Source organism: Panthera pardus, unplaced genomic scaffold (assembly GCF_024362965.1).
Source record: "Panthera pardus isolate Hobbes unplaced genomic scaffold, ASM2436296v1 HiC_scaffold_16, whole genome shotgun sequence".
Classification (NCBI taxonomy): domain Eukaryota; kingdom Metazoa; phylum Chordata; class Mammalia; order Carnivora; family Felidae; genus Panthera; species Panthera pardus.
In genome coordinates, this window is record NW_026526721.1 from 138,763,228 (window position 1) to 138,781,608 (window position 18,381).

At 36.9% G+C, this 18,381-nt stretch overlaps 1 protein-coding gene across 5 annotated transcripts in view; it reads left to right on the forward strand.

Annotated features, from left to right (window-relative positions):
• The window catches only part of UBE2E2 (ubiquitin conjugating enzyme E2 E2), a 369,725-nt gene that overhangs the window by 174,217 nt on the left and 177,127 nt on the right, over positions 1 to 18,381 (forward strand). For 2 of the 5 annotated variants that reach the window (XM_053903849.1, XM_053903850.1), the window contains exon 4: positions 6,957 to 6,980. The exons of the other annotated variants lie outside the window; for them this stretch is intronic. In XM_053903849.1, coding sequence (XP_053759824.1) covers positions 6,957 to 6,980 — 24 coding nt within the window. The remainder of the gene's footprint in view (positions 1 to 6,956; positions 6,981 to 18,381) is intronic. 5 annotated transcript variants of the gene reach the window in all.

Sequence of the window (18,381 nt, forward strand, 5' to 3'; positions counted from 1 at the left end):
ACGTCAGTATTTGAAGTATCATACAGCCACTTAATTAGATTATATTATTTAAATGAGCTCTGAAGAAACTTGGGAGGTAAGATTCCTCATTGTCGTCTGGTTGTCCAAAATAGTCATCATGTTTTGGAATTCTCATTTCATTGTCTTGATCTTTCTGCTCTGCCTAGCTTTGGGGATGGTTGGCGTATAACCAAGAACCAGAGAATTCAGGTCTTACAGTTTCATGGGTCTTATGTGATAACATAACAAATTGTATACTTTAAATACGTGTGCATTTTGTTGTATGCTAGTTATACCTCAATAAAGCTTTAAGAAATAAAAAAGAATTCAAGTCTTAGGGGAGACATGATAATGACAATTTGGCATTAGAAAAAGTAGAAGACACATTTTACTTTTTCCACTCATACTAGTGGAAAACTTTGTATAGGGATGTATATTAAAGGGATGTGTGCTGAAATGAGCACTTTTGGCTCACTTCTATATTCATGTCAAAATTCTACTTCAGTAGTTTTATTTTTTGTTTGTTTACCATTAGGATAAATCTCCTGAAAACTATTAGAAGTGTTGTCTTTCTGCAAGGAGATTTCAAGAAATTCTGAAGGCAGAGTGTTTTATAGCAGTGCCTTTACCTTGGTGATATATCTTCTTTCTTTAAAATAGTCTGAATTTGAACCTTGAAATCAAGCCCTAGAATCATATCACTTTATTAAATATTAGCATAATTATGAGAAAACTAGTAGATTACAAATCTTTTTAGATGTAAACTAAAACTCCGTATGATGAAAGTGAAAATTAAAAATTTACCCTGTAAAGACCAATTCAGATGTTTACAAAACTATGTGTACAGCTATATTTTCTTTTGCCAGGGAGTACTTTTATATTATAATCCACTCTTCACTATTTACATTATGAAATATATTTATTTACATTAGCATATTGATAGTGTGAAAGTGGAAGAAGACATTATAAAGATGATTTCTGGACTCTTCCCCACTTTGCTGAAGTAATTGCATCCTTATTTGTCACTTGAGAATTACACTCCTTACTCTGCTACACAGCAGGCCGCTTTTAATTACTTTCTTTTCTTGAACATTACATAAGTACTTCGGAGCATGAAAAAAGCAACACATCTCTGTCTGAACTATTACCGTTCCATTGATAAAACACTGAAAGAAACATTACTGTCATATATAAGTTCAATAAAAGTTCTGCTGATAAAGACTTATGAAGCCCCCTAATGTAGTTTTGCATATTTTATATTTTACAAAATGAAAAGATTTGCCAGAATAAATATCCAAATCAGGAAACAAAGTTCTTGTTACAAAAAGAAAAAAAAAACCATAAACATCCCTACAGATCAGTACTCTTGACTAATCTCTTTGTTTAACAAGCCACGTTTAGTCAGCAGAAAACAGAAAAAAGGAATGAAATGATCCATTTAACTTACAGATGAAAAATAGTAGTGGATGAATCATGTATCCTGTGGATAGAAGCATATGACTGGCTCGCAGTTAACTCTCAAAATTTATCCTAAGATCTATAAGTAGAGAGAGAAGGAAATAAATGAACCTTCATAGATAGATAGATAGATAGATAGATAGATAGATAGATTTATATACAGAGAGAGATATAGGTATAGATATATGTATATGTATTTTTATGTGTATATGTAACCCTGTTTACATGATTTCATGCCTTTCAGTAATGCAATTTAGCTGCAGGAATTCGTTTACTGTCCACTTAAATGGAAAACCAGATCCTCTATCCAATTGTAGCAACCTTTTAAAGCCTCAGAATCATCTTTTCACAGTCTCAAACCTCTATCCTTTCTTCCTTTCATCCACTCCATTTCTTTCTCCTTCCTTCTACTAGTACTTACAACTAGTTCTGGGTGGTAGAGATACAGCTGTGAACAAGCCTCTGTTCTTATTCAATTTATATTCTAGTGTGGTGAGACAGGCAGTAATCAAACAAATGAGTAAGAAATCAGATGTGAGTATGTGCTTTGCAGATAATTAATAGAGGGGGTTCTGCCGAAAAATAACTCCTGTGTTCCCTTAGAATGGATGGTTAGGGAGGACCTCTCTCAGGAGGTGATAATAAGCTGTGGCTTGGTTGTCTTTAGGAATCATCATGTTAATATCTCTGGGAAGAACATTCTAGATAGAGGAACTAGTGCAGAGAATCTAAGGCAGGAATCAGCTTTGCTTACCAGGTAACAGGAGACCAGATGGCTGGAGTATGGAGAAAAGAATGGTATAAGATGAGGCCAGAGAGGTAAGCCAGTATTATTGGATCATTAAATGCTTTTTAGGGTAGGTAAGAAGTAGAGATGGAAATAATCAAAAGAAGAATGACAATGGTAGCATTGTTTATGGACTCACAATATGCCAAATGCTGTCCTAAGCATATTACCGTAAATTATCCAATTTAATTCTCACAATTGTATGAGGTAAGTATTGCCATCCTCATTTTTCAGATGAGAAAAGTGAGGCTCAGAGAGAATTCATTTGCTTAAGATCACATTTCTATGAAGTAGAGAAGTAATGGAATTTTATTTGAGCTGTGGTCTAATAGACTCCAAAACCTGTGTTCTTAGCTACCATATTATAAAGGATCTATGTTGTTCCTAAGTTTCCTCTTTTGTCCCCTGCATCCCTCAAAATAATTTCTTCTTCACTTAACGCCAGTACTGGGACATAGAGAAACCCAAGATATTGGAACTGGCTTCCAATCTTATTTTCATTTTTATTTTATTTTTCTTATTTGTCACCCTGGGTCCCTTAATTGCTGACTTAATTACACTATCTTAAGTTGCAAAGAATACAAACTGCAGATAAGACTAGGATATTATGAAATAACTTCCAGTACTGTCAGCATGATTCTACTTGACAATTACTGGTACTTCAATTTGCCAAAAGAAGTACACTACAAAACCATTTTGACTAGAAGGGTTTTAAAATATTCTACTTTCACTAAAAATTGTGATCACTCCTTTAAAAAAATGAGTGTGAGATAAGTGTCAGGATCGATAATGCTTAGAAATTGTTTAAAAACTTTAATCCAGGAGCTGATATTTTGTATTTCAGAAATACGGTAGTATTTTAGTCACAATACCCTCGAGATCTTCGCCCATCTTTAGTTTGGCTATTCTTTTTTTTTTTTTAATGTTTATTTATTTTTGAGAGGGAGAGGGAGTACAAGTAGGGGAGGGGCAGAGAGAGAGAGAGAGGGACAGAGGATCCAAAGCAAGCTCTGCACTGACGCAGAGAGCCTGATGTGGAGCTCGAACTCACAAACCACAAGATTGTGACCTGAGCCAAAGTCAGAGCTTAACCAACTGAGCCATCCACGTACCTCTAGGTGTTCTTCACAAGCAATATATGTGATCTCCTTTAATTAATAGAATTAATAGAATAGAAAAAATAATTTTATGTGACATTTGTCTCTAGATCTATAGCTGTGAGGTCATTAGGATTATAGTATATGAAATAAAGGGAATATTCCAGATACGTGCTTTTAAGTAGGCGTATTTTAACAGTAGCACAGAGAGTCATTTTGGTTTCAGTAACTTCCCAAGATGTGTACCATCTTATCCACCAAAAATCCTTAGTGGTTGTGACACTCACTTGAAGGCTCAAGATGAGCCTATGACCTTAGTCTGTTGCCTGTTTAGACTCCAGACCATAGACGTGATTGAGCCCCAGCCGAATACAAACACACCCCAATCACCCTTGACACACCTCAAGCCTGATGGGTAAAGAAAGTAGCCTGAGGTGTGGTTGGATGTTTCTTTTACAAGGTGAGTGGCAGCGGGGTACTGGACCTTGGTGTGTCAATAGTTTATACTTATTCGGAATCAAATTAACAAAATAGTGTTTCATAAAAATTGGGCAAAGGAAAAAGCTTAATGAAACTAAAATGAATTTAACTTTTTGAACAGATGTAATTATTTTTACATAGTTATCACTTAACTTGCACTTTGCAGTACTTGATCTAACCATTCAGAGAAATACCCTTAGGCAAGATTTCACAGATACTGCAGTGACTATAAAAGCAGTTGAAAATTGCACATCTTTCAAACATCTTCAGTTTTACTTTTCTGGGGTCTAGTAAAATTTGTCTTGTGCTGTTAATTGCCAAGCCTTTCTTATTAAATCTAACCTTGCATTTGGTTCAGTTTTTTATAAATCGCCGATGTCAAATGATACAACGCTGTGTTGAAAAGTTCTTTGTTAGTTCTGAATACACAAATTTAACTTTCCATGGAAAAGCACCGCAGCCACGATAGAACTCTGTCGTCAGCATATTAAATACTCAGAGTGATTATATGTGATGAATGCCATAGTAGGATAGATAGTAGTGACTTTAAAAATAAACAAGGAGAACAAACAAAAGGCACTTTGTGCTTCCAGCCCAGAGGAAGAATCACTTCTGTCAGTTACCAAAAAGTGGACCATAGCTGCATCTATCATCATGGCTTCTCTTTGTATTTCTTTCTTCCTGCCTTTTCTCACTGCTATCCCATTTTCTCTCAAGTCATGAGCAAGAGCTGGATGCAAAGTACTAATGACTGTGTTCCAGAAACAGAACTCCCTACCCCTAATCTCTTGATTCCATTCCTTTAACATCATTTACTGAGGATGGATTACACACACACAATAATTAGTTTATTTATAAACTCAGTAGTAATGAAATTCTGCATGTTGGTATAACTATATATGGCGAGGAATATCTATTGGTATTTATCAAACATTGGGTTTATATTACTGCAGTAGGATTTGATGCCAGTATTCTGAACTATTCTTCTGCCCCTCAGGGGCCTCCCCACTTAACTCTGCAACATGACATCCATTCATCAAAAATAAATGCCCAAATCAATGGAGTGTTTCTGTAACAGGTAGTAATTACCTTAGACTTATTACCCATAGCCCACAGACTCTTATCATCATTCTTTATCAGATAACCCAATTGTTCCTACATTAGTAGAAATTGAGCTGTGAGTCCATTTTTCTTGTTATTTGATGAATAGATCGTTTGAGTGACTATTAGAAATATAGCATTTGGAATTGAACTAGTAACGGATTAAGACTTTCTACTGGTTTTCTTTTTTAATTCTTTTTTATGAGTTTATTTATAGCAGCCCCAATTATCTTCTTTTGCATAGATTTGTGTTGAAATCGGCATTCTTTTACAATTTAAAAAGCCTGATTTTTACACTTCATGTTTAAGATAATTGCCAACTCAAGCATTCAAATATTTGCCAAGCCTAATATGTCTGTTTGTGCTCAATACTCCTATGGCAACAGGCAGAGATAATTTGCCTATAAATTTCCATCAGTTCCTGCACTGTCAAATTACATTATACAGTTGTGGATATATTGAATACAAGAGAATCCGAGATACGAGTAGTTTACCACAGCCTGTTTCCCCCTACTCTATTTATTCCAGCCACTTTGTTAATATTACAAAATCTGGCTTGTGTATTTTGACTCAAGAGTTAAGGTGTTTTTCTGATGCTGAAATAAAGTGGACAAAAAGGTGGCACTTAATTGACAGTTGTTGCTGCCAAAATCAGTGCACTTTTGAGAAATATATTACAGCAACAGTTTCCTATACAATATTTTTCGGTTTGATTTCATTTAAAATTTTATAGATGGGAAATCACATGTGATACTATAATGTGGTAGACAGATTTAGGTTTGAATTCCAAATCTGTCTTTGTGCTTTGTAAATTTGGGTAACACATCTAACTCACTGGGCTTTTGTACTCTTACTTAAAAATGTGAATGATATATCTGCCTTGTTGAGTTCTAGGAAAGAAATGAGGTTATGTAAAACATCTAACACAGTGTCCAAGGCCTTTCTTCAGTCCTGAAATCCCAGAGCTTGTTAGAGGCAGAATATCAATCAAAAAAGTCAGGTCTTCTGACACACGAAAATGATTCCTAGCCTCTGTATATTGTCTCTTTTTAGTAGTTAGTAGGAAGCCTGGCTGCTGGCAAGTAGTTATATAGGGTTATGATTTTTTCAGATAATTTTTTCCTGTAAATTCTGTTAAGGATTTTTTCTCAAGAATTCCAAAACATCAGTAGGATTTGAAAAACACAAGTGAAGTTGATAGATGTCCATGCTTTTGACTGGGTGAGTGATGTTAATGGGATTATCCACTGAAATGGGGAGTACAGAAGGAAGGAAAGCAGGTCAGAGTGACTTATGTGAGTTCATTCATCAGATATTTACCATTTTATTTAGTTTTAATCTTAGGGACTTTTATAGTCCTTAATATTACTCATTTTAGGGCACTCAAATTTGCATAATTTGCTGTTTGGAGATACCTCTTTTTTTTTTTTTTAATTTTTTATGTTTATTTTTGAGAGAGATAGAGCATGAGGAGGGGAGGGGCCGCAGGCTCCAGGCTCCACACTGTCAGCACCAAGCCCGACACAGGGCTTAAACTCACGAACCGCAAGATCGTGACCTGAGCCGAAGTTGGACACTTAACTAACTGAGCCACCCAGGTGCCCCTGGAGATAAGTATTTTACCCCATGCAGGTCTGGATGAAAATAACAGAAATTCTATGGCGGTGCTGTCTCTGATGTCAGTCACTCAGAAGAATTGACATGTCTATCATTTTCCATAACTAGTGCCAACTTAATATCTCAGCCTCTTTTAATGACACTTTTCTCCATAAAGATCGTCTTAGTAAGGATCTAAACGTGTTTGTTTAAATTATGAATGAAGACAATAACTTGGGTATAAAACTGGACCACTTAGAAGTACTGATTTTATATTGACTGCCTGGAAAGTGGAACCAAAAAGTAGAAGTCAGTGTGACAGTCTTTCCAAGGTCATACAATTCACAGCGATTTGGTAGTACACTTTCTATTTCCCTTCTTTCTTTTCTTTGCTGCCTGCCTTTTTTGATTCCCTTTTTTGTTTTTCTCCTTTGTAGAAATGATGCAGCATACTGGAAGAGGTAGGTCCTGCTGACGTAGGCTCAGATCCTGGCTCTGTCACTTGCTCCTTCTGTGACCTCTGACTGATGTATTTAACTCTCTGAGCATACTTCCATTTCCCTATCTGTAAAATGGTGAGAATAATGCTTAATTTATGAGGTTATTGGGGAAAATGAAAAAAACAGATTTAAAGCACTGATTTAGTAAACAGGAGTTTTAATATTGTTATGCATCCTGTTGAAACTACAGAGTAACAAAGCATAATAAAACTCAGGTAAATCTGATGATTTATGAGTTGCTTGATAAGTTTTAGTTAAAGAGGAGATTGAGACTCACATTGAAATGAGTTTTCTAAAAATTATCCGTGGGGTTATTCCTGCTAACCCTGTCTTCTGTGACCATGATAATTGAATTGACTGTAAGAAAGATGGAATGAGGAAACAATTCTCCTGCCAACTTAAAGAAAATTTGTATGCCCAGAGGCATGCATGTCCAGCCTTATTGGAGAAAGTGCTTGAAAATTCAGCCAGCAGTACTTGAGACTTCCCTGATGATGAATTGCCTGCTAAACTGTGCCACAGAGTATTCAATTTAATTCACTTATCTCTCTTGGCATAGCTTCTTTATAAAGTCAGTGCCCTCACAAGGGGGGAAAAGGTCATCAGGAGAAGCCCATTCCAAATCTTAAAGCATATTTTGAATTCATGGGCTAGTTTTCCCCCCCAGATTCCCCAAATATTTTGGAGACATTTTTTTCTTCAGGTTCACATGCTATAAAGATATTTTCCAAAGGATGTCATCAAGATGGCATATTCTGGGGCGCCTGGGTGGCTCAGTCTTTTGGGCGTCCAATTCTTGGTTTCAGCTCAGGTCATGATCTCACAGTTCATGAGTTTGAGCCCCACGTCGGGCTCTGTGCTGACAGCGTGGGGCATGCTTTGGATCTGGTCACACTCTCTTGTCTCTCAAAATAAGTACATAAAATAAAATAAAAAATTTTTAAGATGGTAAGTTCTTTTTCTCTGGGGAATCCTGGCTTTCAGAATGGCCTGAAAAAGAGGACCAAAAGATGTCAGTAGGCATCAGATTTCATACCCTTCTCCTCTGCCCCCTCTTTTTCTTTCCCCAAGAGCCCTTATCCAAAAACTAACCTGTCATAACGTTTTCCTGGTTTTCTTTTGGAAAAAAGTTATAGACTCATGTAAGATCTGGGACATCCTGGCACAATGGAAACAGCTCTAGTTATGGCAACTGCATGTCTGTTCCCTGGTTCTGTGACCTAGCTAGGATCTCAGGGATCACAGATGTAAAATTCTATTTTGACATTTTGATGTCTTGATTAGCTGGAGAGTTCTTTTTGAAAAATTTTAAACTTTCAATTGTGAAAATGCCCAAACAACATATACAAAAGCGAAGAGTTAAAACCCCCATGTGCCTGATGGCTTCCACTACCGCCACAATTTGCCATATTATTTCATCCTCTGTCTTGCACTCCTTTCCACCTTTGTGGGTTTTTTGTTTGTGTTTTAAGTAGAGTATTTTGAAGAAAAGCCTAGTCTTCATGCTTTTTCACTTCTAAACTGCTCACATCTCAATAAAACCTAAAAATTTCAAGTCTTTGACCTCTTCTGCCCCCTCACTCCTCTTAAAAATAATTACCAATATTAGAGAAACAAAAAATTCTGTGTTCCAGAGATTTCTGATTCTATAATAATCATACCCCAGCAATTCTTAATTTGAAGTTATTGAACACCTGGTGGGTATGGGAACATTTTGATATTAATGCAGATATTTGCATGCACATGTAGTTGTGCTTTTTTTGATGAGGGAATCAAGCGATATCATTTTTTTTTTAATTTATTTATTTTGAGAGGAAATGGAGGCAGGGAAGGGGCAGAGAGAGAGAGCGACAGAGAATCCCAAGCAAGCTCCACGCTGTCAGCACAGAGCCCGACATGGGGCTCAAACCCATGAGCTGTGAGGTCATGACATGAGCCCGGATCAATAGTCAGATGCTTAACGGACTGAGCCACACAGGTGTCCCTCAAGTGATATCATTTTTTAAAGTTTCAAAGGAGTCCCTGGCTCAGAGAATCTGGGCCTGGGTAAAGACTGTGTATATAGAGTCTTCACCAGATTCTGGGGTCCTGCATAAATTGAAGTACTATATGCAGAAGATCCTATAATCTTGATAAAGAATCTGTAAAAATACATTAGCACATCATAATAATGTCTTTGTAGCATAACAGCTAAATTCTGGTTATAATTCTGTATTTAGTAAGGCAAGGCCCTTTAAACTATAAATGCTTTACACACAATTTTGGAAAAAGATTATTTAAAGCTAGATATATATTTGTGGCTTCAAGATCAAGTTAGGAGTCTCTTACCATGCTTGTAAAGAAACAAAGCTTTCTCTTTTTTGTGCTAATAAAATGTTTTCAAAGGAAAGCCATTTAGTATCAACTTTGGTTAGATTCTTTATTTGTCAAAAAATGGACATAATTTATCTGGAAAATCATTACGTGTGGGTCACACTGGACATCTAAATCTTTAAATTAAAACCCATGCTGCTCCTTCACTCCTGCAGCAGTTTCCCCCCACCGAGTTAGATGTAGGTTTAAAGCTGGTAAGTGTGCCAACCCTGGGTAAGGCTTTAGATCTGTTGAAGGGTAGGACTCTGTTGGCTGGCTCTTCTAGGTCATAAATCTTTATAGTAAGTTGTACAGGACCTGAATTAGAAATGAACTTTTTCCAATTTAACACCGGAGTTGGAAATCGGGAGCACAGTTTTGAGGATAACGAAAGCTGCTCACTGGAGCAGCACCCAGCTGGGCCTCCTGGCCTATATCTAAGAGTCACAGTTCACAAAAACTGCCAGGGTTTTGCCAGTACTATAGTTTCATTTTCTTTTCCTTCAGGAGTACACTTCTTACTTGGAGTATGCTTGTCAGTTTTTGTTCTTTGGCTTTAGCTGAAGGTAATATCAAACATGAGCAAATGCATAGGGTCGTATTAGCCCTTAGTGGATTTCCCTCGGGGATTGTAAAGAGTGCCTCCAGAAATCAGTAGTGATTTTTGTGTGACTCTGAGAACAGGCCCTTCTATTTAGAGTAATGCTTCATTTTGACTTTTGTAGGAAGTTATTAGATCTGAATAGCCACAATACCCAAAGTAGATGAATGATTATTACATAGTAATGAGTGTGGTTCTCACCATATCTCATAATTAAAGAGGATGATTCCGATGGTGTTATTCATTGGACTGCACTTCCCACCATTGACTTTATTTTCTCAGGAGTAAAGGAAAGTGGATGGTGCTGTATTCTTGCTTCTCTTCCAGTCAAGTAGAATTAGTGTTAGGTAGATGACTATGAAAGGATCAGGGTAGTTTGTATACCATCTTTAAACATCCAACACAGTATCACTAAACCAGAAAAAGCACAGAAAAGAGAGTTCCATAGGAGGCTGTTTAGAAAATAGGTATAGGATTGCAGAAGGAGAGATGTCTATGGCTGTGATAGAATGCCAAGCCAAAATCGGTGTGGTTTACAAAACAATCAAGTGTTAATAGAAAATAGATAGAACATAAGAACCCTTGGGTAGAATTTTCCAAAAGTAGCCTTAGGCTACTCCCTGATTAACATGTTATGTGGGTAGAAGATGAAAAGACAATGTGTGGTTAATCCTTCTAGTGAAATCTATCCCTCAGATACCTTCCCACTAACTCTATAAGGCAACTGAGAAAATGGATGCTGTAAAACTATTTGTTTTTCAGTCTTTCTACTACAGCTAATGTGTGTTCCTCTTTAAAAGTCTGTATTAATTTAGTAAATTACCACAACTATGGTGGCTTAAAACCAAAGAAATTTATTCTCTCACAGTTCCAGAGGCTAGTCTGAAATGAAGGTGTCGGCAGGGTCATGCTTCTTCTGAAGGCTTTTAGTGAAGGATACTTTTTGCCTCTTCCTGGCTTCTGGAGGCTCCCAGCAATCCTAGGAATTCTTGGTTTGTAGCCGCGTCACTCCAGTCTCTGCTTCCATTGTCACATAGCCTTCTTTCCTGTGTGTGTCTCTGTATCCCAGTCTTCCCTTTCTTTTCTAGAGACACCAGTCCTTAGATGTAGGACCCACTCTAATATGACATCAACTTAATTACATCTGCAAAGACCCTATTTTAAAACAAGATCACATTCACAAATTTGGGGGTTAGTCACTCTCAACAATAGCCAAATGATGGAAAGAGCCTGAATGTCCCTCAACTGATGAATGGATAAAGAAGTTGTGGTTTATATACACAATGGAGTACTACGTGGCAATGAGAAAGAATGAAATATGGCCCTTTGTAGCAACGTGGATGGAACTGGCGAGTGTGATGCTAAGTGAAATAAGCCATACAGAGAAAGACAGATACCATATGGTTTCACTCTTATGTGGATCCTGAGAAACTTAACAGGATCTCATGGGGGAGGGGAAGGAAGAAAAAAAAAAGTTAGAGTGGGAGAGAACCAAAGCATAAGAGACTCTTAAAAACTGAGAACAAACTGAGGGTTGATGGGGGGTGGGAGGGAGGGGAGGGTGGGTGATGGGTATTGAGGAGGGCACCTTTTGGGATGAGCACTGGGTGTTGTATGGAAACCAATTTGACAATAAATTTCATATATAAAAAAAATACAAATTTGGGGGTTAGAACTTGAACATATCTTTTTGAGGGAGACACTTTAACCCAGGACACAGAGGCCATGGTCAGGGGTAAGCAGAAGGATTGGTTTTCAGTATAGATTGAGAGTTATGGTTTTATTTCTTCTTGGTTTTATTATAAAATTATTAATTGCATAATTTAAAAGTGGGTATCATTCTCTAACACATACTGGAAACTTGTATAAAGTGAGAGATTAATTCCACTTTATTTAGAATGTTTGGTTAAAATACTTTTGGTGAACCAATCTATGCAGGGTTTTATTTTATTTTATTTTATTTTATTTTATTTATTTTATTTTATTTTATTTATTTATTTAATTTTATTTTATTTATTTTTCACAGTGAGAGAGAGAGAGACAGAGTATGAGCAGGGAAGGGGCAGAGAGTGAGGGAGACCCAGAATCTGAAGCAGGCTCCAGGCTCTGAGATGTCAGAACAGAGCCTGACGAGGGGCTCAAACTCAGCAACTACGAGATCATGACCTGAGCCGAAGTCAGACTCTTAACTGACTGAGCCACCCAAGTGCCCCCAAGTAGATAAATTTCTAACATGTTTGCTAAGCCAAAGAGTAGAAGGTATATATAGTTGTGTGTAAAATAATCATTGCCATAATCGGTAGGTTCTGGTGTCCTTATTAATGATGCAAGTATATATGTGGGTGTGCACACATATGTATGCTATAAACGTTTCATTGTAGTATGACCTAATTATGCCTCATAGTGACTACTGCCAGTGGATGCTTAATCTGTATTAGGAACTAAGTCATCAGCTAAAGATCCAATTTGAAAGTGACTGTTCTCAACCAAGCAAAGGGAATATACACTTAACCAACTGAGTCACTCAGGTGTCCCACAACAGGTTTTTCTTTTTAAGTTATTTATTTTGAGGTGGGGAGGGTGAGAGAGAGAATCCCAACCAGGCTCTGTGCTGCACCATCAGCGCAGAGCCTGATGCAGGGCTCAAACCTATGAACCATGGGATCATGACCTGAGCCGAAGTCAGACACTTAACGAACTGAGCTACCCAGGTGCCCCTGAACAACAGTTTTAACCTTTAGCATATGGTTTCTTTTTTCTTACTTTTTAAAAATTGAATAATAATTGGCATACAACATTATATTAGTTTCAAATATACAGCTTATTGATTTGACAGTTCTATGTATTACTTATTGCTCGCCGTGTGTCATCACCATCTGTCACCATAAGTTATTGCAGTATTCTTGACTGTATTGTCTGTGATGTACTTTTCATCTCCATGACTTACTTACTTTATAACTGAAAGTTTTTATCTTTTAACCCCCTTTATCTATTTGCTGCCCCACACACACATACACACATACCTTCTCCTTGGCAACCACCAATTTATTCTTTATATTTATGAGTCTATTTTGGTTTTTCATTTTGTTCTGTTTTTAGAGACCACATATAAATGAAATCATATGATAACTTGTCTTTTGGTGCCTAACTTCTTCCACTTAGCATAATACCCTCTAGGTCTATCCATATTGTTACAGATGGCAGGATCTCATTCTTTTTTATGGCTGAATAATATCCCATATTGTGTGTGTGTGTGTGTGTGTGTGTGTGTGTGTGTGTGTGTGTCTATCACATCTTTATTCATCTATCGATGGACAATTGGGTTGCTTCTGTATTTTGGCTATTGTAAATAGTATGCAATAAACATAGGGGTGCATATACCTTTTCGAAATAGTGTTTTCATTTTCTTTGGGTAAATACCCAGCAGTGGAATTACTGGATCATATGTTTCTTCTTCTTTTTTTTTTTTAGGCATCTCCATACTGCTTTCCACAATGGTTGCACCAATTTACATTCCCATCAGCAGGGCACAAGTGTTTCCTTTTTTCTACATAAGATATTATTTCTTGATTTTTCCTTTTCTTTATTTTTCATTGCTTACATACTTGATACCTATATCTCAAGATACATGTCAAGAGTAAAAAAAGGGTGGGAGGTAACTAGGTGTCAACCCTATTGTTCAGCACACTCGTAAAATTAATGAGGCATGTATTATTATGAATGTTCTAATAAACTTTATTGTGAGGACTAGGGTTGAAAACTACTATTAACTTATGAAGTATGTAGTACTTCAGTTTTTATTTTCTACTAATTTTACTCTGTGAAGTAAGTTAGAATATGTATTATCTGCACTTAAAAGTGCAGTATAAAAGCGGAAGTATTACAGAAATAATGTGAATCCTGTTCACTGTACCAAGTGGAAATATGTGTAGATAACATAAGAGCAGAAAATATCAAATGCCCCCTGCTTTCAAGACATTCATATCTAGTGTGGGGTACACACAAGTAACAAGCAGTTAAGTCTAATGTAATGTTAGTGATAGATGTATATATATCTAGCAAATGGAAGGGTTTTGACCAAAAAAGGAATGAAACTTTTTGAGGAAAAACCAAGAATGAACAAAAACCATTCCTTTTTTTATCCTTTCCCTCTTTTTCCCCTTCTTCGCCCTTTTTCTCCCCTGGAACTAGTATACATTTCTAAATTTAAAAAATATATAAATAAACAAATTACAGAGAGGTGATTACTGTAGAATAATGTGCACCGAATGATCAAGTGCAAATACTTCAGATCATAGAGCAAAACATAGGAAAGGGTAAATAAGTCTGTTTTAAGTCTAGGGAAATCCAAGATTCAGGTAGCAAACTGTTCCTCTCAGCTGAGGCCCTGGGAAGAGCTTTCTCTGCTTCTAAACTACACACAAGAGTCAACAAAGTCCAGAAGCAGTTTGGCTCATGAGGGAGGGCAGATTGCCTGGGGTTGGGAGGACTGGATCCTGTGGGTGTCCAGAAGCCTCTATTCTAGATACCCCTCCAATCTGCTAGTCTTTATTCCAGGTTTCTAGACCTCGGAGAGAGAGGCAAGCCTTTCCTTACTGTTGGCCATTTGGCTCTTGCCTAATGATGAGGAAAGTGAAGTTCCACTTGGAGACTTCAGGATAATTCTGGGCCTCACCAATGTGCCTGTTGGTTGTTGAAGATCTTCCAGGAAGAGTCGGAAGGAAAAGGAGATTGAGGTCAAATTTATACTTGCTCAGTTAAACTTGAAAAGTTTTCAGTATTAGAAGTCAGAAGTACTTCAATAGTTTCTTCTGTAATACTGTCTCAAAAGTATGATATAAATGTCCTAGCTGTCTACATAATAGCTGTATCACATTAGGCAAGTCACTTGAGTTTTTTGTGGCTCCTCTCCTTCAACTAGAAGACCGAGAGAGTGTGAAGATGAAGTACTTAGTGCGGTGCATGCTACCTTGTAAGGAAACAGTGAGTGTTTTATCTGTTGATGAAAACAGTACCTCTTTGTTAATGATGCATTATTAAAATTAATAATACTAATTGGAATAAAAGTGAAGTCACACTTACCTGCCTGCAGTGTGTCTACATATGCGTAGAGAGGAGTAAAGGTAATTATCTAACTGATCATAAATTAGCTGCTGTGATAGTTAAAATTGTTGTACAAACAACACATGTAGATGACAGTATGGATCCCATATGTAGCCATCTTGTGTTCAAAGAAGTGGCAAGCCTCCTGGAGATAATGCAGAATTAATTAGTAAGTATTATAGTCACATATTTAATTAAGTAGGATAAATGTATGTAAATGTTGGTCTTCGTTGATAAAATGCATTATAGTTGTTTAAAATTTTCATTTTCGCTTTTTTAAAATGTATTTGCTGTTTGTATTTGTTTTTATTTATTTATTTTTAATGTTTATTTATTTTTGAGAGAGGCACAGACAGAGCATAAGCGGGAGCGGGGCAGAGAGAGAGATAGACACAGAAACTGAAGCAGGCTCCATGCGCTGAGCTGTCAGCATAGAGCCTGTCACAGGGCTCAAACCCACAGACCGCGAAATCATGACCTGGGCCAAAGTTGGGCGCTCAACTGACTGAGCCATTCAGGCGCCCTTATTTGCTTGTGTTTTTAAAGAAATTGTTGTTCATGTTAAAAATCCTTTTGGCTTGTGAGGGAACTTATTTTTACTGTAGATCATTTTGGAAGCATGTGGGTTACATTTAGTAGTAGTGGCAGCAGCAAGAGCAGGTGGGTTTCAAAGAGTTTTCAAAGGTGCAGTGCTCTTGGCTAATGTTTCTTACTAGACATTTTTGAAAAGCTTAAACTCTTTAACCACGCTTTATGAAGTTAGAGGTAGGGTGTTAGCAGCATTCCTACTGGTTCTTAGAATAGTAAATTCAAACAAAAAGATAGAAATGTCAATTTCTCAAGATATTTGGAAACGGTAACTCAGTAAGTTAAATTTGGACACCTGACTTTTGCTACCATAGGTAAAAGAGTTCAGAGACAACTCCTCTTTCCTCCTACTTTTATTTGAGTACACTTACAACAGGATAATGTAATGCACTGGTTCTCAAGATGTGGTCTCAGGACCCCAACATCACATCATCTGGGAACTTGTTAGAAATACAGATCCTCTGATCCCACCCTATTCTTAAAGAATCAGAAACTCTGGGCTGGGATCTCAGAAACCTGTGTTTTAACAAGCCTTCCAGGTAATTCTGAGACAGCCAAAGCTTGAATATCATTACTTTTTATCAGGTTGGCTCTTAGCCAATGTGATGGAAATTTTAAGGAAAAACTGACAAACTAGAGAAACTGTTGCATTATAGAAAGGGAACCAAGATGCTTTTTGAAAAGTTAATTTAAACGTCAACAAATCATGTGGTTAATGTTAATTAGGTAAACATTTTCTTCAGCTCTCTAACAGAAACAAATGGTAAATGTTTCAGACGATTAATATGAAATTTATATCATATTGATTTCTATAACAGTATAGCTAATATTCCTTTGACCTTTTCATAATGATATTTTAACTATAAACTTTCAAGGAAGAAATTGAAAGTATCAGATTTCAAATGACAATTCTAGTCATTAAGATCAATCCAGTATTAATCATTTGGTACTTCCCTCTGTCTTGCTCTGCCAAAGACTCAGTCAGTCTAAACTACTTGATTTCCCTCAACTTCTAATGCTCCTTCTTCACCTTTTGGTGCAAAAGACTCCCGTTACCTCTGCCTGGAAGCACCTTTCCCCCAACTCTTCCCTTTGGCCTATTCAGTCTTTAGGTGTTAGTTAGCCTGGATACTTCTTGAAGTAAACTTCCCTTACCTTCTGTTCCCACAGATTCTGTGCATACCACTAGAGAGTAATTGTTTGTGTATTTCTCTGTATCCTTTAATACACTGTATGCTCTCTAAGGTCTGATTTTCTCCAGCTGGTATCGCATAGTGCCTGGTACACGTCAGCATTCAGTACATACCTGGCAACTTGGATGAGTAGTCCTTCCATTAGGTAACTAGCAGCTAAGCATTCAAGAAAGCGGTATGGGTGCATGCATGTACATGTATATAACCTGTTATTACCATATATTTTGTAACTTGGTTTTTCCCTTTTTTCCTTTTTTATGTTTGAGAGTATAATCCTTTGTAACCCACTGCCTCCCTTTGTTAGGAATTCTTCTAACATGTGCCTCATCCCATTTATCCGTGTTTTGAAAGAGAATAAACAGGACCCAAATGGTGCTTTACCCCAGTGTACAGCTCAGCTTGTGAAATTCCATTTTAGTGAAATTGTTACAGTATGAAAGAAGCTTTTAAATCTGAGACCTGCTTTTTTGAATTTTGTAATGAACCTTGGAGAAAACCATACTGGTCTGTTGCTTTTGGTTTTCAGGGGAGATCCCACTGGCTGGAGACATTCATTTTACCTGACCCTATTTCCAGTGAGTGAAAATATCTTTAATCTGTCTGTATGAACCAATCAATATACACTCGTAAAGCACCTCACACAGAGTGGTAAAAAATGTGAATTCCTTCCCTTCCCTCTTTTGAGCTTTCAGAAACAGATAGTAGACCATTTCTCTGAAGTGGAGACCATGGGAACGTTGGAAAATGTGGGGAAGGGAGGGAATGAGCATATTAACTCTCAAGGAAGGTGCTCGAGTATAACCTCATCCTCAATTTCTAAATTATTAGTTAGATGTTGTTATGTATTTTCCAAGTTAAATTTCATAATGTATATTTCTTTTTATCATGTTTAGCAAAAGAAAGTTATGGGTTCAATGAATCAGTATTAATAGCTCAAGAAATTTGTATTAGCCACTAAAAAATACCTACATCTAAGTATACTTTAGATCACTAAAGGTATTTGTTTTTACAAATTATGGTTATTGTGTGTGTGTGTATGTGTGTGTGTGTATGTGCATTTTAAATAGACCTGTGGGAATTTGGCATTCAGTCCTGAAAGGAAAACAATTAGCCTCTGCTACTGTTATACTGAAAATTTTGTTTCATTTGTATTCAAACCTGAAATAGGTTTATTTTACCAAAGCAAACAGTAGAACAGGAGAACCCAAATACTTGCAAGTCAGGTTGGCAAGGATTAAAAAGATAAAACCCAGCTTGTCAAGGATGTGGGTATATAGGCAGCACGGTACACTGATGGTGAAACTGTGGATTGGTACAGGCATTCTCGCTGGCAGTTAAGCAGTATGTATCCTGTATCTCTGAAATTACAAAGGAAGTAATGGGACAGGTACTCAAAGATGTTTGTCCATGGCTAGTCATGTAGCATTTTGTGTAATAGTAGCTGAAATTTCCAGCTGTGAGAGCTTAGTGAGGTAAGTTACCTATGTCTATTCAACAAAATGAATAGGTTATCATTAAAATGTTG